This window comes from Leptosomus discolor, chromosome 7 (assembly GCF_034619465.1).
Source record: "Leptosomus discolor isolate bLepDis1 chromosome 7, bLepDis1.hap2, whole genome shotgun sequence".
In the NCBI taxonomy this organism is placed as follows: domain Eukaryota; kingdom Metazoa; phylum Chordata; class Aves; order Leptosomiformes; family Leptosomidae; genus Leptosomus; species Leptosomus discolor.
Window position 1 is genome coordinate 48,329,035 of NC_141397.1, and position 25,332 is coordinate 48,354,366.

General features: G+C 34.5%; 1 protein-coding gene across 1 annotated transcript in view; it reads right to left on the minus strand.

The window, feature by feature from the left end:
- The window catches only part of DNER (delta/notch like EGF repeat containing), a 130,386-nt gene that overhangs the window by 43,237 nt on the left and 61,817 nt on the right, over positions 1-25,332 (minus strand). The window contains exons 3-5 of the mRNA XM_086468226.1: positions 22,826-22,920; positions 20,258-20,424; positions 6,224-6,369 (exon numbers count right to left, since the gene is read on the minus strand). Coding sequence (XP_086324352.1) covers positions 6,224-6,369; positions 20,258-20,424; positions 22,826-22,920 — 408 coding nt within the window. The remainder of the gene's footprint in view (positions 1-6,223; positions 6,370-20,257; positions 20,425-22,825; positions 22,921-25,332) is intronic.

A 25,332-nucleotide genomic window follows, 5' to 3' on the forward strand; every position in this document is an offset into this window, starting at 1 on the left:
GTTTAAAAAAATTCTTTAGGCCACTAAGATTGCCAAGAAAGCCTCAAAGAATGGAAGCAAGGAAAGCTCGCTCATCCGTAGTATACATTTAGACTACATATCTTACTTTCTTTGTTCGTTAAACACTAGATGGCAACATCACTCACTCTCATATGTTTCAAAGCCAGACCATTAGGGCTGGTACGCAGCTGTCCCATGCACAAACATTGTAATGCAAAGTATAGAATATGCATGGAACTAGAAACAAAGAGACGGGCTTAGTACTTTGTCTTCTATTTTTACTCATGTTTGCTTCCTATGAATAAACAGCTGTGACCTAAGTAGAAAAGAAAATAATCATCTTCATACAAATAAAAAACTTTACTCAGAAAAACCCATTTTCATTCTTCCTTACAAATATTACACTGGTAGACATCTCCAAAACTCAAAATGACAGATATCTTTCATCAGGAGTGCCAGAAGTCCCTGCTAAGTCTATACATGTTCTGGTATTCACCCAAGGCTCTTCACAAAGCAGCTCTGAGTATCTCACAGATTAGCAATAACAGGTTTCCAAACAAGGCTGTAGTTCAACAGAAAGGACAGATAGGCAAGCAAATCAGTGAAAATTATTACAATAACATAGCACAGTAACTTACTTTGAAGATAATTCACATAAGCTACACAGGAAAGTGGCTAACAAAGTGAAACAGATAATCACTTTTACTTAATAACTAAACAATTAACTAAATACACCATAAGTATTTCTGTATTTCCATATAGCATTGGTGGAAAGCACATCAGCACAGGGATCACTTTGGTCCCTAAAGACCACAGCAATCAGCAGTTCAAAACTAGTTTTGTCCTTGCCATCTCCTATCATTGGAGTCATGCAGTACCATTGTGCATATATAGGATCAGGACCCAGATAAATAGTGCACATAAACATGTTGCCGGCAGCATCCTTCACAGCTGTTCTAACTCTTACTGATACTGAGTTATGTTGTTGACTTGAAATTTTTGTTCCTGGAATGGAGTGTGAAGTTTAGCCTTACTACAAAATCAGGGTTGCTGCCTGTCTCAATAACTTACCTGTTTTGGATGAACACAGTCTGATACCATACTATGAAAAAAAAGGCATTTTTTTCTTAAAATTTACATGAGTAGAGCATATGGAAAGATACAAGCACTGTACCTAGATTCTGTGCCATTTAAAAAGATTAAAGTCTTGATCTCATTCAAATGTGTTTCTGGTCTTTGTGTATGCACTGACAATGAGAACAGGCTTATCTACATCTATCTGAGCTGAAGACATCCCTAAGCAAGAGATCCAGGAAGTATAACACCCCATTAAAGTTAACTCTGTCAGAACAGAGACGTACCATATGTGTTAGGTAGGCTCAGGTTCATGGTTGTTTTATGCTAGATCTGAGAGTAAGATGCAAAGTACATCATTATCTGAACCATCCATCGGAGAGGAAGGGAATTTCTGTAATGTCCACACAGACAGCATGGCTCTGCCTGCACTAAAATCTCATTTCAGAGCAATGGAAGCCGATTATTATAATGTAAGTATGAATATATTCAAACATTGCATCTGTCATTGCCTCAACAATATTAATGAAACAGGAAGTTAAGAAAAGCTCAGATAATATTGCTATCTCTCTAGTAGTATGATATAGGGATCAATTTACCATAAAGTGTAGTTAAGAAAATGGGTTTTGAAAGCAGAAAAAGCATTATAACCCTTCAAACTGAAATGTCTAATGACAGATAACAGTTCTGAGATGCAGACAAGTTATTCTGTAGAGAAGATTAGGTGTCGTCATTTTTGTTAGGCATGTCATCTTCACTTTTCCCAAATGATACTATTATTTTTTTTTCCTGAATAGATGACATATAGTAACATATTTGAGGAAAATTAACTCAAGAAGCAGCTAAACACTGCCATAATGCTGATATTAAAGTCTCTATTTAAGAATTCCAAAACAATCTACTATCAATAGACAGTTCATCTGTGCATTTTACTTGATTATGGGAGTGCCATCACTTTGGATGGCAATAAAATACATTCTTTAAAATAATTTGCTATTATCCCATCTGTAAGTATCATATTATAAATATAGTTGTAATATAATACTTTTTTCCTATTTCAAGTAAAGCAGAGTAATAATGTGCTTATCAGATTCTAAATTTCACATTAGAGATACCATAAAAGCTCAACTTTTTTTTTAAACTATAGTAAAGAAGCTGTTAAGATGACCAGAACAAAATGAATGTCTATTCTTTCTCTTGCTGAGAAAGACTTTCAGTATTTATTACAACTCACAGTGAGTTGCTATAACATTTGAGCAAAACATTGCTGTATGATAATTACATATTTTGTATTTAGGAGTACATTGTACTGCGGAAACTAAGTCCATATGCAGGAGAGAAAGCCTTTAGGTATACATGAGGCTTTTTTATAATTAGCTTTTCTATAGATTTGGATCTACCTTGAAGCTCCTAGCCGATACAGAAGACATGGAAGTCATTATTATTTTCAACACATTACTTCCCAGTGCAGGCAGAGGCCAGTTATTTTTGTGTAAATCTCAAGGGTTCTAAACCTAGCAATAAAATTTCATATTTACACTGTCAGCTCTTTCATATTTAGCATGGGAGAGCTGAAGTTATGGAACGCAGCAATCTGAAAGAAATAATTTTATCCCCATATGTAGGCAAAATTGTGGCACTCAAATCCAATGGATGGCCAAAGTTCACTTTAAAATCCTACATGGAATCAGAAATTCACCAAAAAAAATCTCTCCCTTGGCAGTAATACCAAGATTTTTCTCTTGCATTCACAGCTAACTGGTTTGAAGACAACTTATTCTGGTGTAAAGCTGAGTATATGAACGTGAAAGTGGTATTTATATTGTGATGATACCAAGACGAGATTCCCCTTCTGACACACTCCCATTTCCATTGTGGAAGAATGGCAAGCATGGTAGCAAAGCAGAGGTGCAAAGTTCATATACAGGAAGGTCAAGGCATCACTTTGACTCAGCATCACCTCACTTCACAGAACTTTAAATAAAGTGGTGAGTTTTATATTCATTTCAAAAGCTCTTCCATTAAAAGCTTTTTCATACCCACACTCTACAAAAAGCATCTCGTGGAATAGAAGCTAAGTTATGTATCAGGAGGAAATGTGCAAAACTGTAAAGTAAGAAGTGAGTAAAAACTGGCCAAGACTTCCATGTTAGACCAGAATTCATTTGTTTATAGTTTTTATGTACTCCATAGATTACAGTATGTATCACTGCAGACTGTTAATTACATTCAACTTTCCCACTAAGCAGAGGTGTTACTACATTCTTTTACGTTAAACCACATTTGGAATAAAACTATAAATTACATAAAACCACAAAGACAATCACCAATCTTTTTGGCACTGGAAGCAATGACTAGAGCCAGCAGAGCTCTTAGCTTGTTCATGGTATAAGGCCTTTTATGCATTCTTCTAAGAAGTTGCTTTGCATCCTCCAAGGCTAGATTGTGCAAAACCAAATGAATTATAGATAAAAGAAACAGCAGATCACAAAGGGCATGCTGTAAACCTGAAGAAAATTAAAATTTCAGCTCTGCAAAAACAACTGCAGAAGATGCATCTTGTGGGAAACAGACACAATGGTTGGTACACGTCAAACAATTTTGGCAGTTGTTTGCTCCATCGTTAGAGAAATAATCAAGGTATTTTAGGGCATATCTCACCTAAGATGAGTTAAACAATGGCAAAAACATCCTGCTTAATGAAATATGCACCTTCTATTTCTACCTATCTTGCTGGGCCTGAATCAGTTTCCTGTCTGAAGTTCTGTTACACAACTAATAGGCTAAAGAGTAAGGAAACCTGACAGATTTAAAAACCACTATGGACAGATGACATTTTTATTCTCCCTGGAGTAGGAACTTGGAGATAAATTATCTACATTTGCAAACACTGTATCTGAGGTGTTAGTAAGTTAACCCAGCCCAGCAGGCTAGCTGGCATAGGTTTGATGGTACTCGAGAGGGTCACTGGGGACGTATTCCTCATTTGTTCAAGTTCTAGAAAATTCAGGAGCAGTTTGTGACAGTGAATTACATTTCTGAAGTTACAATTTTATTTGAAGATAAGAGATACTGAGAATGCTGCTAATTCCAGTTCTCTAACTACCATGAATTGACAGACGCCTCTTCAGAAATGGACTTCAACATAATTTCTATGTCCCACAGCTTCAGCCACAGGGGCGTCAGTCAACTACAGCCTAGCGCATGCTACATCATAAACACCACCTTAATAAATCTGCTAGTTATTACTCAGGTTCAAAGAAAGAATAGGTGGAAAGATACGAACAATCCTAATTCTTTCTATTCATTTTCCAGGGAAAGCAACACACTACCTGTGCATGAGGGCAGTTCATTTATCACTAATGGTTCCAGTTTTAACATACAAAACTTTAAATGTCAAGATTACAAGTGGGGATGTACATGTACTGATTTTTTTTTTTTGAGTGACATAATAGCTCCTCTTTCTTGCCATGAAGCTAATTTGGTTTTCTTTTTAAAGACTACTTTATTTTCCTTTTATTACTATTATTTTATTTTTATTCTCTCAAAGATTTAGAAAATATAGATAAGTATTAACGGCCATATATGCATTTTCGTTAACACAGAAAAGCATTAATGCTTCTGCATAGATACAGGAAGTAATTTATTTTTATTTTGTGACATACGACATACAGTAAAGAAATTAGTCATAAAAATGGTCAAACAACATGAAAAAATGGAAAATAAGACTATTTATCAAAGGCTTTAACTCTCAACTTGACAAAAAATGGAAAAGATGACATTTTGACATGCTGTTATATACAGTAAATTTGAACATATTATTTATATAATATGTTCACATTCAAGATGCTGAATTTATAACACAAAAATATTAAATATACTAAAGCAGAAAAACTAAACTGGACTATGAATAGGACACTGTATACAAACAAATAATTTCTTTGGATACCAGCCAGCTGGTATGGTACAGTAGCACTTCTAAACACATCTTGCAATAATTGTGTTCACACATTACCTCAAGCATTTTAAAATTTTATTTTTGTGAAATAAAGCAGATACTCAATTATTCCAGATGTTAGCCCGGCCATGCATATAGAGATAACTGCAGCAATTTAATTATTGTTGTTACAATTCAAAATGACATTTTTCAATAAAACATGCTTATTGAGAATTTAAATCAGAAAATGGCAGCAGACGAACTAACAGTGAATTCCCTAAATATGCCAAATTTTCTGTGCTCACAGTAGGCTCACAGCTGTTAATATTTACTCAGCAGTTACTATTGCTTTTATCTCCCAAATGAATATTAATAAAACCAAAAGATTAACTGTCCATATTTGTGCTGCAAATGACTTTTAATCCATGACATAAAATCAACATATATAGAAGGTAACAGAGAATACAGGATCTCATTCACAGAAGGCCAGTCTAGTTTTGTAAAAGCAGTATACAGACTGCAAATTTGACACATTTGGTTCTTATTTTCTCATGTTACTAGATCATGCAAAAAATTCACAGGGGTCAGTGGAATTGCTGTGGCCATTGTAATCTCTCAGTGTAGTATTATGTAAAGGAGAAAGCCATACAGGAAAATTTCCAAACATTACCGAATTACTCCATTCTGTTTCTTCTCATAATTATGTTCAGACAATTCCATTGCACTGATCAGTGATTTCTGAGTGAGCAATTATTGAGATGTGGAGAGATAAGTACTGATTAAATCAGACCTAAAACCAAAAGAAGGTTGAAGACAAACCGGAACACACTGCTCTGGAGACTGGAACACACTGCTCTGGAGATTTGGGATCGAAAGTGCTCCTCATCCCATAAACAAATATTCTTGTATAGTAGCAGTAAGATGCAGTACATATTACCTTATACCCAATTTGACTAATTGTTTTTATTGCCAGGGCAGGGTATGAATGTTTGCATCTCCTATCAGTTATTTTCTTTGTCTAAGTGTTTGACTTTTTACGAATAGTAAATAAATAATTGTTATTATTTAGTGACATCTGTAAGCTTTAGAAGCCTGTTATGCAGCAGCAAGGTATGCACACCCTCAGAGGACCAAGTACAGTTTACCCTGTTGTTTATATTACCGTGGAATTTCCACACTACAGGAAGGTCTGTCTTGATAAGTTCACCTTACCTCATCTGGTCTGGTGATACATTTTCCTTTCCCCGAACACTGGAGGTTATCTGAATGGCCTTCCACAGGCATGCAGGTACTGACTTTCACTATCACAGTCAAGCGTAGAGCCACAATGCACTTAGTAACTGAATCATTCAAAAAACCTTCAAAAGAAAAATCATTTTTACTACATGAGAAAATACACTAATACATATTAATGCTCTACCACTAGACAAACAAAACTGAACTAAAAGCAGCTGTCAGCTGAGAACACAATTTCATACACACCTATCTAAATTTAATGCATGTCAATACAAATTAGAATATAGTATGGAAACAAACACTTATTATATTGATTAACAAAAGGAAGGCAGGCTGGTGAAACAGATCCATCTCCAGATACCTCTAATCTGCCACAATTTTTTCGGTAAGTTAAAAATATATTTCCTTAAGTTTTTTAATAATAAGGAATATTAACATCAAATTCAACAAAGAAAAATGTTTAAATTAATTTCTAAAAGTTACTTCAGATCTAAAAAGCTCATAGATCATAAACTGCATTACATTGGTAACAGATGGACAATCCCTTTGGCTGTATTTTTTATGAAGTTTGCAAGAACATACATACAGAGTTTGACAGCATCTCTTTGTATATTTGCAATACAAATATTACTGAATGTCTGACCTGATCACTCTATAAGGTGATATACCAGGCATGGACGAACAAAACATGAAAATGGGAACACTTGATGAGGAAGAGGAAAACTCATTAATTTCTCGCTAGCACCTATAATTGTATGGAATTAAAAAAAAAAAAAAGTAGTTGGTTGGAAGCTATTAAAACACACTAGAGCATAACAACATCCCTATCACCCATATTTCTAAGAGATATATCTGGAAAATAAAATAAAGGACAGAAGGAAAGATAAAATGAGGCACATACACAGCCCATGACATACACAATTAAGTCAGAGTTCATGTCAAAATATATATACCCCGCTCCTATACTGATGCTCAAACACTGTTCCACCACAGTGATTAGAATCCTGTTTACAGCCCTTCCATGTACGGAATCAGTTAGGTGTTTTGTTCTGGGATTTTGTGGCAGAATAAATGTGCAGTGAAATAAAAATTGTGTCTTTGGTATAGTGTATATACTATATGCAGAATATACGCATAAAAACCCACAAAGATCCATAAATCATCAAACTTAAAGTTGACTTCACTATCCTTAATGCAGGTAGACTCCTAAGGGTTTAAGACTGTAGTATCAGTATGGAAAGTTAAACACAGAGGACCATTGCAGGATTATACTTTTCTTTATAAATTACTAGTGAGAGAATTTAAATAAAAATGAATGCTTTTTTTAAATCCAAATATCCTTAATTTTTAAAAGAATTACACTAAATAGATGCAGGAAATGTATGACATAGAAGGTTTTTTCTAATATCTTCCACTCAAAATTCTAGAATTCATTTACTGCCTAAACCTTAAAGAAATTTCATAGACACAATCTAGCTTCTTGCATTACAGACTGAAGCCAGCATAATATTTAGTCAAGAAGAAAAAAATTAGTACAAGATAATATTTATAATGAACAGTGATAAACCACAGTTTCATGAAACACTCTGACCTTCAGGTGAGTTCTCTTTCCAGAACAGCTGCTAAACATTACTTACATTCTGCATATGAAAGTGTCAAGCATAAGCAATTCTACAAATTCCACAGGAAATCATATAGAAGACTTCCATTCTTTGTTCTTCATTTTTAGATTTCACTTTTTAAAACACTTCATCCTTTGAACAATTAGCTGTCTATGCTAGAAACAATGATCCCTAAACCATATCTTCAAAGCAGAAAAATCTTATGTCCAATATAAATGTCATCAGCTTGATTATAGGCTCTACAAGTTAGCTAAATATTCTAAAAGATGAGATTAAAAGAAAATGCATTGGGTATAATTTCAGATGTCTAACAGTCTGTTTTGGCTAGTGAAGATTATTGTAATCTGCTGACCTCTTCAAAGCAAGCCAATTTATTCTGGCCTTAATATACACCCCATTTTTACCCATCTGTTCAAAGACATAGCCAGAATTATTTCCTTTAACAATTGAATGCAATTGTCACTGGCAGTCACGCAATTATGTGTGAACGCTTGCAAGAATGTGGTATTTAGGAAATGTCTTTGGGTTCACATTTGCTTGTCTGAAGCAGATTGTTACATATTCTTCAGGACAGTTCCCTAAAGGAATATTAAATCAACCTCCTTTGTACTTTGAATCTTGTTCCTATTTTGGTATCAAAAGCCCTTAGGCAAACCACTGACAAAAAAAAAACCACAAAAAAAACCCACCACAAAAACAAACACCACCACATTATTCTCACTGGAATGCCACATATTTTCCTGTAATTTCTAATTATCTCATTTAATTTCCAAAGACCAGAAAAATAAAACCACGAGTATTTATTTTCACTCTATAGAACTTGCATAGAACTTTCTGAGATCTCTAAGTTTTAAGACCAGAAGAAGCTTGTCTGATCATCTAAATATGACTCCCTGCTTAACTCAGGTCACAGCATTTCAATTAATACCTTCTCCAGTTCCCATAACAGCAACTAAACTGGAGGGAGTTTTAAGTTCTATTTTTAACTTCTAGGTAGGAGAATAATTTTGGAAGCATGTTTACTGCTCCCTTCATCTAAGGTCTGAGGAAAACCATTACAGCTCTTTATATTAAAACATAATTTTGTTCAGTTTAACCTTGCTGCTTTTCTAAAGTTAGTTAAAACAAGGACATTAGAGCATTTTAAGCTGAAGAATTCAGGGTTGAGCTATTTACAGCAATAATACAGAAACAATTTTAAAGCCTAATAAATCATAATATGATGCAAATAGTCATTTAGATTGCAGAGGAGGCATTTTCAAGCTCTGTGCACACAGGTTTGATAGTCTGAGAAATGCCTGCATGATTTCATTGGCAGTATGCATGGTAAAATACACTACAGCTCATTCCACCCTGGTAGCTTCATCTACTTATGCCTAGGAGCACAAAGTACACATGCTCCTGTTTTTCTCACATCAAGAAAGTTAAGAATGAAAAATAAGGCATAAAGTCAAAATAAAAGGTGTCATCCTTGTGTCCAGGTGCTTTCAGCAAGATCATATCACGCCATTCAGATTACCACTACCCAAACATTAATAGAGTGACTGTAGATTTTCTAGACTACACAAACTGATTTGCTTCCTCCACAAGTCCTGCTTCTGAACAATACCTTCCTTCTATGCACGGCAGACTGAGGTCAGCCAGCTGGTCCATAATGTACTGCCAAAATAAGGAAGACTGAAGCTGATAGGCCACCAACTCAGAACATTATCCCATTGCATATTATGTTTATAGAAAGCATAAGACTGAACTACAAATTGTAACTCTTGGTATGCAGCCAATGCTATCATACACACAAACACTACTGCCTATTGCAATTGGCTCAAATTTACTTCTCCGTATTCTATACAGTGAATATATGTATTCCAACACATTCACCCACAGGTGAAACAACAGATTATCATTTTACAGCAGAAATACAGTAATAGTTCCCTACATTCACATCCAGTTCCCAAAAGCATAGGTCTGAGTCCACCTAAAAGGATGTCAGAGAATGACTGACAAGGTGTTTGAGCACTCACTTAGAATGAAGCATCAGTCCCCAAGTTTTCAACTTATTTTTAGCCTAGTTTCCCAAGGAAATGAGACAACAGTGGGATATCTATCAGTTTCCATCTGTTCTCTTTTTCTCTCTCAACACTTTCCCACACCAAAAGCTTTTGGGGTCAGTAGCCAACTTCAACATTTCGCAAAGCAGTTGAGTTCTCAAAGACACTATGTGCCTACAGCTTCCCTGCGCAGTATATAGCTGTGGCACTAAGGGTATTGGAAGGTCAAAATTGGTAGGACAACAAAAAAGGGCCCCAGAATAAGGTGATGTCATTTCTCCACCCTATTCCCAGTGTACAGTACAGTCAGTTATTCATCATTTGGAAAATGGGAAGCTGGGATATATACAAATGGAAGAAAAATAGATAGTATCAGTCCTTCAGGAGCAAAGCAGTGGGACTGAGTGTGCCTGCACCACATCTTCAGTTCATGTTATGCAGTAACATAATGAAGCTGTAATAGTTCCAGACCTGATTTCAGCTTCCAGAAACAATACGGCTGCTATCAAACCATAGTTTCTAAGCCCCAGATGAACATGACAGAAGGTACATAAATATATCTGCTAGTTCATTCACAGATAAGGGGAAGTTGTAGAATTAACCTTAAGTGTAAAAGATGAAAGAGCAATTTTCTGTTTGACCACATCTCTCACATCACAGGAGAAAAATATTCTTCAGCAAGCTAAACAGGAGTGGTTAATACACTAAATCTTTTCTCTTGTGGCAACTGAACTTTGCAGACATAAGAATAATCTAAAGAAAAGAAGCTAGGAAAAAAAGATAACTAAATTTTGATTACAGTACTCATTAGAAAAAAGACAAAGGGAGACTTAAATTCTAGTCCTTTCTCTTAAAAATTTTTATGTCAAAATTTTATCCAAAAATTATTTCATGGCCGTAGCACTCACACTGTCTATGTATCATATGGTACATCTAACATTCAAGACTATGAAGACCAGCACAGGGGTCTACACTAATCACTACCATGCTTAAGTGCCTTTTTGGATCTCAGCACAAATTAGTAAATTCAGTTTAACTATACAAATCAATTTCCATCTCTTATGGCACTGTATATCTCAGTCTCAAATAGTGATTATTGATCTAGTAAATCTAATCGAGCTCAACCCTTCCACTCATTCATGGAAGTCATCTTCAACTCATTTTAGAGACCTAAATGAAAAAGCATAACAAGATGCTCTCGTGATACACTTGATCATGAAAATTTACCTTTACATTCTGAAATAGCAGAGGCATGCTTTCAATTTACAAATAGATAATCATTTATCACCTTTTCCATGACCCTAATGGTCAGGGTCATTAAGGCCTATCAATATCCTCAGGGCCCTGACACTAATACCTTTCTACAGACTTTGAAAAAATGGCTCAGGAATCCTTTCCTAGTTTGCCTTAGGAAGATTATCGTACATACGCAGAAAACAAGTGAGAAACAGGGTCAATGACATTCGCAATCTTTGATGCAGTACTTCTGTGCCATCAGTACCACAGGATACTCGTACAGAACATCTGAGATCATTCTCTAATGATACTGCTAGGCAACATAGTATCTGGGGATGCAATAACAAAACCACTATTTTGCCCTCAAATAGCACTGTTTCTAAGTGGTACAACTCTCTCAAATTCTATATAGATCAGCATGCTTACTGTGCTTTGTCACAGAAGCCTTGGTCAGATACTGCTTTTGGAAATATATATAGATTTCGGTGACAATCAGTTCAAGAACTGTTTCAAATACTTTATTTAAAAAAAAAAAAAAAAAATCACATAAACCAGCAATTTAAAGGATTTTTTTGTGGTGATAAGTGACTGTAAAACTTCTCATTGCATTTTTTTCTTCTCCAAATTGATATCACGGTCACATTCAGTTTAAAAATAGGTATGCTTTCTTCCTTTGCTACCAACACTGAAAACTCATCCTGCGCTCTGAAAGTCAAACATTTACTTTTTTTCCTCAGACATAATCACCATTACAGCGACAAAGATAAATGTGCTGCTGGTCAAGTTACATTCTCAGTAACGTTGCCACAGTTCCATCAGAGGCAGATTGACAACCATAGTGAGTGTTACACAGGTGTAATGGAAAGCCAAATTTGGGTGTCAGAAAATTATTACTGAAACTTTGGGAAGAAATAGCACACAGCTTGACTTTCAAACTGGAATTCAGTTTTGCAGGACTAACAGTTAAAATATATTCACGAACTGAGTAAACCAGTTGGATTCACTTAGCTCACACAAATCCTCAAACACGTTTCGTTACATTTTCTCTACAACAAATCACAATTTCTGAATATCACTGTTACTAAACTATTGCCCAACTTCAGATCTTGATAGGATCAAAACCCATGATAGGGCTATGAAACAGGCAGCTAGCAAGAGTACACTTAACTTATGAAACAACTTGCACACAACTTATTAAGGAGACGTGACAGTAGCTTAGAGTGTGACCTACTGAACTATTTTGAGCACAAAAGTAGACTACCAGAATCTCTGATACCATGCCTTGATACCAAGCAGTTAAGTGTGGTGGAATACAAATGACATAGCTGGCACCACAGTAAGGGGACCTGCAGTAGATTCGATGGCAAGGTTGGCTACGATTCATCTAGAGTGACTGGTTGAACTTAAAGACTTACTCTACTTTTAAATACACCATACAGTATGTTACACTACTAGCTGAAGATCTCAAAGCATTTTACAACCATTATTAAAATGTACTTCACATTTGCCTTTAAATTATGCATTAGTATCCATATTTTACAGATCAGGACAAGCAGTCTGTCCAAGATCTCACAGTGCAAACAACCATGTGATCAACTGAATGTAACTATCTTGACTATAAATTGATCACAAAAGTCATGTTTGAAGAAAAAGAAATCTTAAAAATAAACAAACAAAAGGTATTTTGCCAAGCATTATAAATTTGAGCAAAGGAACCTCCAAAGATAGACCAGAAAAACAATTTCCCACTGTTACTTGCTAGAAGTAATAGTGAATAAAAATTAATTTTGAATAATTTGAATAATTAAAGATGACTCTAAAGAGCAAAATTTATTTAGATGCTAGCTTAAAATGTATAAAGAAAAGTAAATAGTCTAATGTTTACATTACTTATATGTGAGATGAGGTATATGTAACTTGATCATGAAGGGCAAGGCATGATATTGATTATAAAGATATCCTTTCTTATATAGCCTAACAGCATTCTTCAGAATGGTTTGGATTTCAGCTGAATACTTAACTTCTTGCCTTATATGGCCATCTTTTAAAAAAAGTCATTGAAGTTCACACTTCATTGAACTTTTTATGCTGTTTGCACTTCTGCTGCTGCTATTGTTTATCAAAAGGCCATTTTTTGCAAGGTTAGCTGTTATGCCCAGAACCCTAAGGAAATGTTCACGGTTGAGCACAATACTCAATACTGCCTACAACATGGCCCTTCCAGGCAAACTGCACACATGAAAATGAAAACCCCATTAACTGGACCAGTTGTCACCAAATTCCCCTACTAGCAAGGCTGACTTGCACAAAAGTAACTAGTCACACACACACACGTTCCTGCACGTCTGCTGAGCAGCAGAACTGCATGAACCCTCCAACTGCGGCACGTGCAAGGCAATGTGATTTAATTTAGTCCAGCGCGAAAGCGGGCTAAGCCAAATGGCAGCACATATGCCATGGGCTAGGAGCTCACACAGATGCTCAGCTGACACATAATAACTTGTTAAAGCTAGAGTAACTTGATTATGTGGCATTCAGTGAATTCGACTCACACATCTCCTATTATGAAATAAAATTGTCCTATTTCATTTTTGCTTAAGTAAAATCAATTTCAACACGCAAACTGCTTTCTTTTGATGGAAATAGCTGTGTGTTTTAGGGACACATAACACCACAAAAGACCACCACTCAAAAGACACAGTTACAACTTGCCTCCTAATCTGAAATTCTATAGCCAGATAGAGAGCTAGAAAATCAGGTTGACTTGTTTCAAAATATCTCTCTAGATTATTTATTTTTAATATAGTAATTTGTGCACTAAGTTTCATTTTACCTATTCAATATAAACGCAGTCATATTAGTGGTGACCACTTGTTAACATATGATGAGCTGTTGCAAGGAGATTCACTAAGTAACCCAAAGAGCATCAAAAGAGCAAATAACTGCTTAGGGCAGAGGTACTAAAGAAAATACCTTGTTGCATTAGAAAGGCAGGACAGCACTTTGGATGGGAGAACATTATCCTTGCTGTACATATACACATATTGTTCACAAACTTTTAAAAATGCAACAGAACTCTTGTGCTTGAGGAGCGAAACATTAATTTTCCTTTTCAAGCAAAATTTCAAAAAATTTTGTGAAATTCAAGCAAGCTGCCTTAGAGTTTGTGGCATTTAAATATCAGTATTCTTCATCTCACCACAAAGACGCTATAGCATCCATTTTCAAGCAAGTTTGTACAGCTACCAATTTTATTTTTTAATACTTTTTCATTACAATTTAAACTACTTAGTTAAATTGTATTGATCTAAAAGGCTAGGCATCTTGCAGAAAACCAGATTACACAACTGGTCTGCATCAGTTTTTCTTTGTTCTGATGAAACTAAGCACTATAATTAAAAGATTGTGCTGCAGGATTTAATTTTTATTCAGATAAAAATATCCATTCATATTAAATGTTAAACCTTCTGCCTTATTACGTGTAAGATCTTATCTAAGAAAAAGCAATTTTGCTTACAAATTTCTTCCTCCTATTTTATAAGCAGACAATAAACTAAAAAACTAATGTAGCAATATCTTATGAAAGCTGCTTTTTAAGCTGCATTACAGAAGTGCTAAATAAAGCACAAAGTCAAAAAGCAAGTAAGTTCAAGCTATTTACAAGCATTTTTTAACAACTATAGTTATCCAGAGTTTTCTATCATATTACCTATGGAGAAGTGGAGGCAAAATACTAACACCCAACTGTCTGTTTTCCTATTTTTTTGAAACAGCTCCCATCATTGTAGATTCAACAGTGGGCACACCAAGGCAAAAAAGAAACTTTTCCAACATTTTATCACGGAAGCTGATGAGAAGCAGGTTTTGTCAACAGAGTTAATAACCTAATAACCATGATAAAGACCTGAAATCATAATTGCTTTCTTTTATGTTGTTGAGAGAAAAGAAGGAAATAGATTGCATGCACACAGAGTCAGCACTGCCAACTCCATGCTCTATGGTATGCCAAAAACTTCAAAATAAACACTTCTTAAAACTGAAGCAATAATCATACAATATGCAATTTTATTACCCAATTTCCAAAATCATACAATGAAAAAAAAAAGCTATGATGGTTTTGATTACTAGCAGAATTGGACTATTAAATATAATTTGTTAACTTTATACCAATATAGGTATACCTATGCTAGTTTACCAAGTAGACTGGAAACTGTGTGAAATTACAACTGATTAAGTCTCACATCCACAGGTGTATCTTTTGAGTCATGAAGCACAGAATTGTTGCCTTAGTGAACAGGTATATTATTTTAGCACCAGAGTAAATTAACTGATTCATGAAGAAACAGATGGTATACAGTCACTGTAAAACTTCTAAAATGTGAGTATTAAAAAAATTAAGATTTTAATGCTTTTATTATGTGTTGAGTTTGGTTTTTTCACTATTTCAATAGCAGACTCTGTCATCAGAATAAACATTCCAGTTTTCAGTCACAGCGTGATTGCACGTTTGGATAAAAAAAGATGCATGCAACAAATCATGGAAGATTTTTGAGAGACTTGCCATACCAGCTGAAAATGTCCTTCAAAGTCCTTCAGCAAGGCCTTTTTTTATTTTCTAAAGGAAAATGTTAATGCGTTATTTTCTCAAGAGAGGTATTATTTAATCAATTTAGTAAATCTTACACACTTGCAACAAACTTGTATGGAAAAAGATAAACATATTCCTGTACATAATCAAAATCCAGTATATCAGTCCCTGAAAGAGAGAAGTGCACAATGTTGGGTGGATTAGAACCCCCCAAAATACATTACAAGCAACACTTTCAACTCATCACAGAGATCCTTAACTGTAACGCTTTAACATTCTTGAGAACTTCAGTCTGAAAGACTCATGAACAAACTGATGGACATCAGGGTACTCTTATCACATTTTTTCAGATTTGTAAAATGTATTTTATCTGACTTTAATTTTTCAGGATATATTGCAATGAAGAATAGGTGTGTGACTGTAACAAGGTAAAGTTTGGCAGTTACTCATTTTCAAATACTCTAGCACTATTATTTCTAGCATGAAGATATGAAGATCGTGAATTAAAACAAGTACTAATGAGACATTTCATAAATATGATAAATAGTTGATACAAGAATCACGCATTAACTTCAAAGAATATAGGGACAGAGTATGAAGCTATAACTCTATTGAAGTAAACAGCAGACTTTCCATGAATTAATAAGTTTTAAATGTTGATCCCTTAATTGCCATCTCTTATTTGAAAATACGGTTAATTCCCTTCTCTTTCACTTCTCAACTATCTCTTTGGCAAATCTCATTATCCAGCCACAGCACTCCACAGAACAGATATTTTCCTGTATAGATATTAAAAACATTTTCTATTCAGAAAAGCCCTCAATAAAATAAGTTTGTTTTTCTTACATCCTGAATTTGGGCACAAAACTTTTGAAATTATCTTGGCATCAAAAGAAGCATTTTTGTGGCAAACAGTGAGTAGAGTTCAACCATCTAGTAATTACCTTTGTCTAGTAGCAACTTGGCATTAAAAGCCACCAGCACCCTGGGATATGCTGTGTGCTTCATCCTACACCTAACCCACTAAATCTACTGAGCGAATCAGTATTTCAGGGGCTTTTTCTCTTCAAAACCAGAACCATATTGGTCTTTTTTCCCTCGTTGACTTATAAGTATACTTTCTAACAAAGCATAATAAGCTATTTCAGAAGACTGGCACATGTGTAGTGTTAAATGTTACACACACACTCATTAAAATTAGTCTAAGCAAAGCAGTCACAGTAAGAATGTGTTACAGAAAGTACAAGCCAGTCTTCAAGTTATTTCTCTTTCTCATCTACTGGGGCTTATTTTAATGGGGTAAATGCTGTAATTTAACAACATAATCATGTTGTATAATCACACCATCATAACTTTTCCTGCACTGCAAAAGACTGTTTGCAGATGCAGCAGCCATTTGATAAACTACATTATAGAAAACAGACTGCTCTTTGTTGTTACACTCCTTCCCTCAAACCCTTCATTCTCATACAGTGCAGGTACTGTCTCTGGGGTGAACAGCACTATGATCAAGGTGTCTATATTTAGATCTCAGGGAAAGGATTCTTTCCAACCTCTAGACACTGTGCCCTGAATCACATGATCCACAAATCAGTACATTACTGCCAGCTTCTGAGTCTTTTCAATCTTGTCTGAACAACTTTAAATTTGTGTCAGCATGAGTAACAGAAAATAAATGGAATTTCCCCAAATGTTTTATCTTTGACATAATCACCTCCTTCTGAAAGATCTGCAAGAGGTAACTAAAGTAACTTGCTGAGTAACAAAAAACACAGTGAGAAGTGCCTCAAATAAGACGTAGAGCAGGAAGAAGGGGGAAATTATATAAAGCAAATACATCAACTGGCATGGTTCACAGCCTTATTGTGTGATTCTATGCTTACAGCATCCTACAGCATCTTGTGGCCTTGTCATTGTCCTAGCTTTTCTAGCTTAAATATCATCACATGCTACATTATTGCTTTTTTTATATAAAATCATTCATTTTGACTTATTGTACCTTAGAGTAAGGCTGTCATGTATATCAAGAAACATATAGAAAGTTGTCTATAAGTAAAATTTATTGACCTGAACTTATTGAAAACTAAACTATTGAAAACTAAAAACAGAGTCACAGATTATTTTCATACATCTGGATCAAATCTGAAGTAAAGACTTAATTATTTTCATATAGACCTTAGCTGAATTATGGATTTCAGTTGAGTTCAGATAAAATTCAGCATTTTTCAGACCAAATTACTGAGTTCCTTTTTAAGTTTTATACCCAAGACTTAACACTTTATTGGACGAGAACTAATGACGGAAAATAAGTAGACTATTTCCACATAATTGAGAAGAAAATCCAGAGGTTATTCTGTTTTCTCTTTCTTACAATAAATGTTGATAGGTCACAAACATTTTTAAACTAATGAATTCATGTTTCAGTTTCTCTGTTCCCTTAGTATCTCACCCTTTTTCTGCTCAATTGTTTTAATAAAAGGAAATTATTCTGGGAAAATCTATAACTAAATTATGACTCCACAAAATAATTTACTCCAGAAAGCAGTTGATTAATCTCATTACTTGATTATATCGTAGTACAGAGTTGCAACACCTCAGGACTAAAAGATATGCATAGGGAACGTTTCATATTCATTTTCTATCAAAAGCAATCCATTTGCTAAATGGTAGGTAATCCATCCATCTGCTAAAATAAATAGCATTTATAAAAATTCATTATATCTGCACTCACGTTTACTAAGCACTCAGATGCTCCTATTCATGAATGCATCACTGTATTACTGGAGTCTCCCTGCTGCTCCACACATACACATTTATGATTCATGTTCTTTACATAAATCAAATTACACTACAACAACTGGAAAATTCTATAAAGACTTTCACTATCAGGGAATTAAGACAACAAAAGAAGGTATCAAAAAACAGACGGAAGTAAAATAAAAGGTCTTAAAAAACTTGTACTGCATGAAATAAGCAAGATTAGTATGATTTTTTATGAACTAAACCTTGTTTTATATTCAAGGAAAAGATATATTTTCACCTCATGTTACCTAGCACATGGTAAACATTTCAAAGTCAAAAATCCCAGTGACAGAAAGACACCTATGGAGAGACACAAGTAAGACAAGATAAACTATGAAGAAGTAAGACAATATCCATTTAGTTATCTAAATTAATAGCCTATACTGTATGACATGTACAGTCAAGTCAAGCCTTCAAAGAGCAACTTAGGCCCTCTATCTGTGAGCTTACAGACCAAGCTATGCCTTTAGGTACTTTTGCGAGTACATAAGTTACAAATTATCCTGTCTTCAGCAAGTTTTTACTTACTTTTATTATACATTAACTACCACAAGGCTAATGCAAAAACTTATTCCAGAGGAAGACACACGAGGAGAGTTTTAACTCTGGTAAATTACATGCAATACTAGATTAAAACAAAACAACAAAAAAAAAGCTGAAACTAAGTATCTTGTAAGGAAGTAAATAATAAAGAAAATATAAGGATCTGAAAAATTATTTGAAGAAAATAAATATCATCAAAAGAAACCACTGCTGACAGTAATTAAATGAGCATCCTAACAACCTTCAAGCAATATCTTTGCTAAGCGGCAGCTCAAAAAGGAGAGAATATGGCACTACTACTGCATTTGGGTTTTCTGAATTAGCTACAAACTTAGAATTTGGCCCTATGTTTCTGCATCAGAATGCTTTTAATTTTACACTTATTAGCATGATAAGTTGCCGAATAACAATTTGTGGCAGCTTATACTTCATTATAAGATATACAGCATTTCAAGCAGATTACAATAAATGCTGTTATTACAATGACTTTGGTTTCATGTCATTGGTATAATAAACCATCTGCCCAGGAAGCTCAATTTAATTAAGTCTATTGTGTCTAAGCATAAATACTGCATTAAATCAGTATTATTTTCCATACACTTAAAATAACGTATCAGCCTATTTTCATTACACCCCTTCCACAAAGATGCTTAACATTTAATTGCCCAGTGAAACATACAGCATATTTCTAAGGTTTCATATTCAGAGTTAAAACTAGAAGAGCAAAAGTAGTGCAAGTATACACTAAAAGATCAGATTTCCTACTATATTTTTAATATTTTTTCCCAAGTTTACTGTGTACAGGCTTAAGCTTCTTTACAAAGTATCTCATGATACAGTACCTGACAAAGAAGCACCTCAAACATTGAGAATTATTTACCAAAAGCTTTACAGTTGGTTAAAATAGAACATATAAAATACCTTGCATCATCTGAAGGTACCAGGCAAAACTCACCATCTAGATATCAAACTGAATGGGTGCCACCTGTGTAAGAATTTAGTGTACCTCTTGTCTGCTTTGAATGACCCAATGTCTAAAACATGGTCCCAATACCACATCTGGATCTTTCAGCAGTGCTTAAATTATGGGAATTACCTCTGTTTCTCTAAATGTTGGGTAAACCATCAGCTCTCAACTAGAACTGATAAACAAAGTCAGCGTGTTACTCACCAATAAAGTAGTTGTTTCCTAATGCAAGCATTTCTTCAGAAAGAACAAGTCCACCTAGTGCCTGAAGAAGAGTGACACTTCTGCCATCAATAAGTGAGCACTGTTTAAATCCAGTGGTTGTAACCTTCCATAGCAGGATAAGAGAAGCAGTAGCATCTTGCCTTATTCTAAGAAAATAAATTATAAGAATATTTAGATTGAGGGAAATTGGTATTATAAGGAAGTACATCACTACAGAACAAAAGCTTATCAACAAAGAAGGAAAACTTAAATGTAGCTAGTACAGAATCAGGAAAAGGCCTGAAGGTTTTTAGCATGTCCATAAAAATAATAAAAATGCTTCAGTAGTAAGGTTTGCATAGTAATATATGAAATAGCAAATTTAATCATATAGAGTTTCAATTCTAATACTTGAAGGACACCACCTTACTGCCCAAGAAGAGTTTTACGTAAACATTACATAATAGTAACGCATCCTTATTCAGTCTTTGTATTTATGCCCTTTTGAATAGTACCTCCATTCTACATCTACAATGCCATCATTTTCTGCAGCTGAAGTACATCCAGCCATCTTGTTTACTGAAGAACATTCAGTATTCATTCAATATAGGGAGACAGATCCTGGTAGAAATCCTCATTTGTTTGACATACCAGATAATAGGTTCAGAGCAGCTTATTCTTGTAAATCAAGAGTCATGTAATGCTCCCAAGGACACCAAGTCCACTGTGCCTTCCTGAATATTGACAGATTGGATAAATATCTACAACTGCATCTATACTGTCAGCTCCACTAGGGAGCACTGTATCTATGTTAGTGTTTTCTTCCTCTCAGGATACTTTTTTCCTACTCACCTTCATAAAGAGAAAATAAAAACCTGTCATGTTTCTGGCAAGTTCCTAAATATTTGCATTCATTTCCTCTGAAGGAATCTCAAGCGAGTTTGAACAACCCTCCAAAAATTCAAACACAACTGCATCCAACTGCTGAAAACTGATAATTCTCTCCTGCTGAAAACAGCCCTCCAAATACCCAGAGATGAAGTTCTGTTCCACAATTTCCTGTACTAAAATTGTTTCAATCCTGTTAAAACACAAGGCAGTTTCTCCCCTGTCACTTCTTATTTGAGTTCAAAACAAGACATGTCAAATTTTGTAATCATGTTTGACACAAGTTGAAAAAATGTTGCAACTAGACATCAGAAGAAGTAAATTTTTGACAGTATTTTGGGTCCTCTTTAAGAACAACCCCCATCACTACCACCAAAGCTGACCACCTCGCCTTTTAAAACAGGATAACTAGTTTCACAGTTTAGGCTGCACCTGACAATCAAAACAAAATAAAATTATTAAACTGAAATTATTTTACTTTCATAGATAGCCATTGAACCAGAGATGTTACTTGGGCCTTTAACACAAGAAATACAATGAAATAAAGATAAATATTGACCTGCATTAATCTACCCAGATATAAACCACTACTAAAGATATATAGCGTAAAAAATGACCAAAAGTGACTGGGTACTCTGCAACCTCCTTTAAAATGGAGTCCCTCCATCAAGGGTCTTAAATACAGTTGTAGAATCCACAAATATCGGCTTATTCCTGATTTTAAGAAAAGATACTTGTTTGCTTCCAGATTCCAGCCAGCCAGAGCATCCACACTTAGATCTCTTCCTGACTTAGGCTTAACGCTCATTCATGAGCACAACTCAAAGTCCTGTGGGAAGAGCGGGACAGCTCCCACGTTTAACAGTTACTGCTCCAAAATGTCTGCAGCTTATCTGCTTGCATCAGACTGTTTTCTCCTGTAAGCATGGCCTTTTTTAACTGAAAGCTGGGATTCTGAAAGATAAGATGACAGTATGAGAAAAGTAGGCTATTTTGGGAAAAATCTAAGTCTAAAATTGAAGTAAAGCTGTGAGCCAGAGAACTACGTTGGCAGATTTTTATTTGAAATAAAATTTCCAATACAAAAATGCCTCATTGCAGCTGACAGAATCAGATCTTTCTAAGCCAGGCTTTGCTAATTAAAAGTAACAAAGCAAGTATTTGATTGAAAAAGCACGAATTTGAAAAGTGAGTAACACAGAATAAATTGAAATTTTTGAGAAATTTGGTTTGTAGGACATACACACTGATTTCACAGCTGATGATGACACTCAAATCAAATACAAATGCACAAAATACATGCATTTATGTAGTCAACAATAACACTTTCTACCAGCAAGTGCATCTTGAGATTAAAGCGGGGGGAGGAAGGAAGGAGAAAGGAAATGTTGTATCTTCTCCAAACTGACATCTTCAACAAGTCTGCCCTAATTTCTAATGCATTCTGATAGCGCACAGACAGTTTACATCCTTATATCTTCTAAAACATTAAATATGTAGGAAAAATTATACCAAGCGAAGAGCTGTCACGGCACTGCTAGAGGCCTGAAGTCTGTCTGAGTTCTTTCATATACTTTTAGCCATTTGACAAATCTGCCTATCTGAAAAACTGTTGTCTAAAATATCCAAATTAAAATAAAAGCACTTTTATATTTCATCACATATGACAAATATTCTTACTTTATTGATGTATTCTGTGGAACTTCAAAGGAGATAAGCCGGCCTCCAGCAGAGCTGTTGGAACTGGCATTTCCACAAGCCACATCCGGGGTTATCTGAAAAGAATAATAGTTTTATTTAACACTAAACCAGAAACTGACCAAAGAAAACAAAAAAATTTTTAAAAAATAACACTAATAGTCCAGCAGTCATCTTTTTAAAATCACCAGGATGGACTAAAACATGCACCAAAACATCTATGCCATCAACAAACGTTCTGAAAATTCATATAACCATTCTTTTAGGTTTTTGTTCTAAAAAAAACTTCCTGCACGTAAGTGTAAACTTCTAAAGGCATCTTCCTTTAAAGGTAATCATGTTTAGAAAAAGAGGAATAGGCTTCTGGTCTTTCAAAATAATAAATAAAGTTCTAACATTTGCCATATCCAAGAAATATTGCATCATTAATTTAGGTGATCTTGAAGGATTTAAAATAGCTAATACTGATACTGTCTTTCTACTATATTGAAATATGTTTTTTTTCCAAAACACAGATTACTCTCCCACTTGCCCATTACTAGTCTTTCCAAGCAAAAGTTGCTTAGACAAACAGTGCTTTCAGATGGAAAAAAATTATAAGCACAGTTCAGAGTGAAAGGATGTTTTTGTCAAATCTGTGATACCTAGTAGGCATAGAAACCAGTTACTGTATTAACTAGCTCAAGACACCATACAGGATGCCATACAGGACAGAGGAATCACAGACAGACTCCTTAATTATTCATATCTTGTAAAGCAGTAATTTCATGAAGGCAGTTTGAAAACCATTAGCGTTTCCAATGATAGCTTCATTTCAAATAAGTAATATTTTATGTGGCATAATTGAGTCTTTCTATCACCTAAATTAACATCACCAGCAGATTTAATTAAGTAGTTTTCAGGTATCTTCATCAGCTTGCCTATGAAATATCATATTGTAAAAAAAGAAAAATAATATAAAAAAAATCAGTTTCATCTTCAAACTGCTAGGCAGATTTCGCAATGTTATTTTTTCAGTCACCTAGAATACATGTGCAACCTTTTTACATCAACTTTACTGGCAAACCGAAAATGCAACCTGACACACTTCTGTGAATTAATCATCCATCAAAGAAAACACCCAAACCTAATTTGTAAACTTAAATGAAATTTAAATTCATATTTTAAACATTGCTATGAAACACCTGTTAAAACATGAACAACAGAAGTACAGAATATGGTGCAAGTAATAATTTTTAGGAGACTCAAGAGCTGATTTTGACTCAGGCGAGAAAAATACTCAGCATTCACATTTCCCAAAAATGTCTAGATTACTTGCTTCACTGTTGAATTCTCTGGCACATATAATATGAATACATATGAAAATAAAGTGACATGCAATTTTATTTTATTTGTTCAAATAAATTTTGAAAAAAATATAATCCATCCATTACAATTTTTCAGTCTTGGAAGTCAAAATTATGGAGCTAACATTCAAAGCACAATGAATTCAAAATTAGTTTGTCTAACACTCTTCCTTTTATATTTGCCAACATTTAAACTTTTATTTTCTTTGAGCATCTATATGCCGACTGTAACAAAGGAAAAAAAAATAAATCAACATTTCTATTCACAGTCTTATATCACATCTAAAAATACACTCACTTTTAAAATATTTATATAGTTTTACAGTTCTGTGCATCTATTACCTTGGAACACAAGTAGAAAAAATACGAATTAAGCTTTTCATTTACCTTACACTATTACTATTTACAAACTAGAAGTTTGTAAAGCAAAGGATATTTAACTCTTTGAAACTAGAATTAAAAAAACGGCAAAAAATTAAAGAAGCAAGAGCTGAACAAAGTGGCTGCATAACAAGAGCTGAGCTTTAACCTTGTGAAAAGACAAAAAAACCCAAAGAGACTTCAGTTGGCAAACACATCAGAATTAAGGATTACTTAGCATGAAAAGCACATGTAGGAAATATTTAAATGGTTATTAGAAAAGCAAAAGGCAAAATGCAGGATTTTGACTCTTCTATTAAGAGATCTGTAATGTTCAACGTCTGTCTTTAGTAACTCAATTTGTAATTGGCCCCGACTTCATGATCTAAGAATCTGATAAAATAATCATCTAAACCAGTAAGACACTAAAACCAAGATTTTACAACAGCTGAAATTTGATTTTTTTTTTTTTAAATTAAAACACCTGGTACCTGGATCAGACAAAAAACACAGGAAAAAGCAGCAGCTCTCATAAGGAACAAAAAAATGGTTCCAGCAGTGTCCTATTTCAGATAAACACCATGGAGACAAAAATGCCAGCTTTAACACCTGAATTAGGAAACAAATTACACAGTTTTTCCACAGCTGTGGGAAATTTGTATAAAGGTTTTTAACTATGTCTTTCATATCTTATACAGAGCTTTCTGCAAAACTGAAAGATTGAAGAATGAGGGCAAAAAGACTAATACATTACAACAAGAAAGAACACTCAGAAGATGAAAA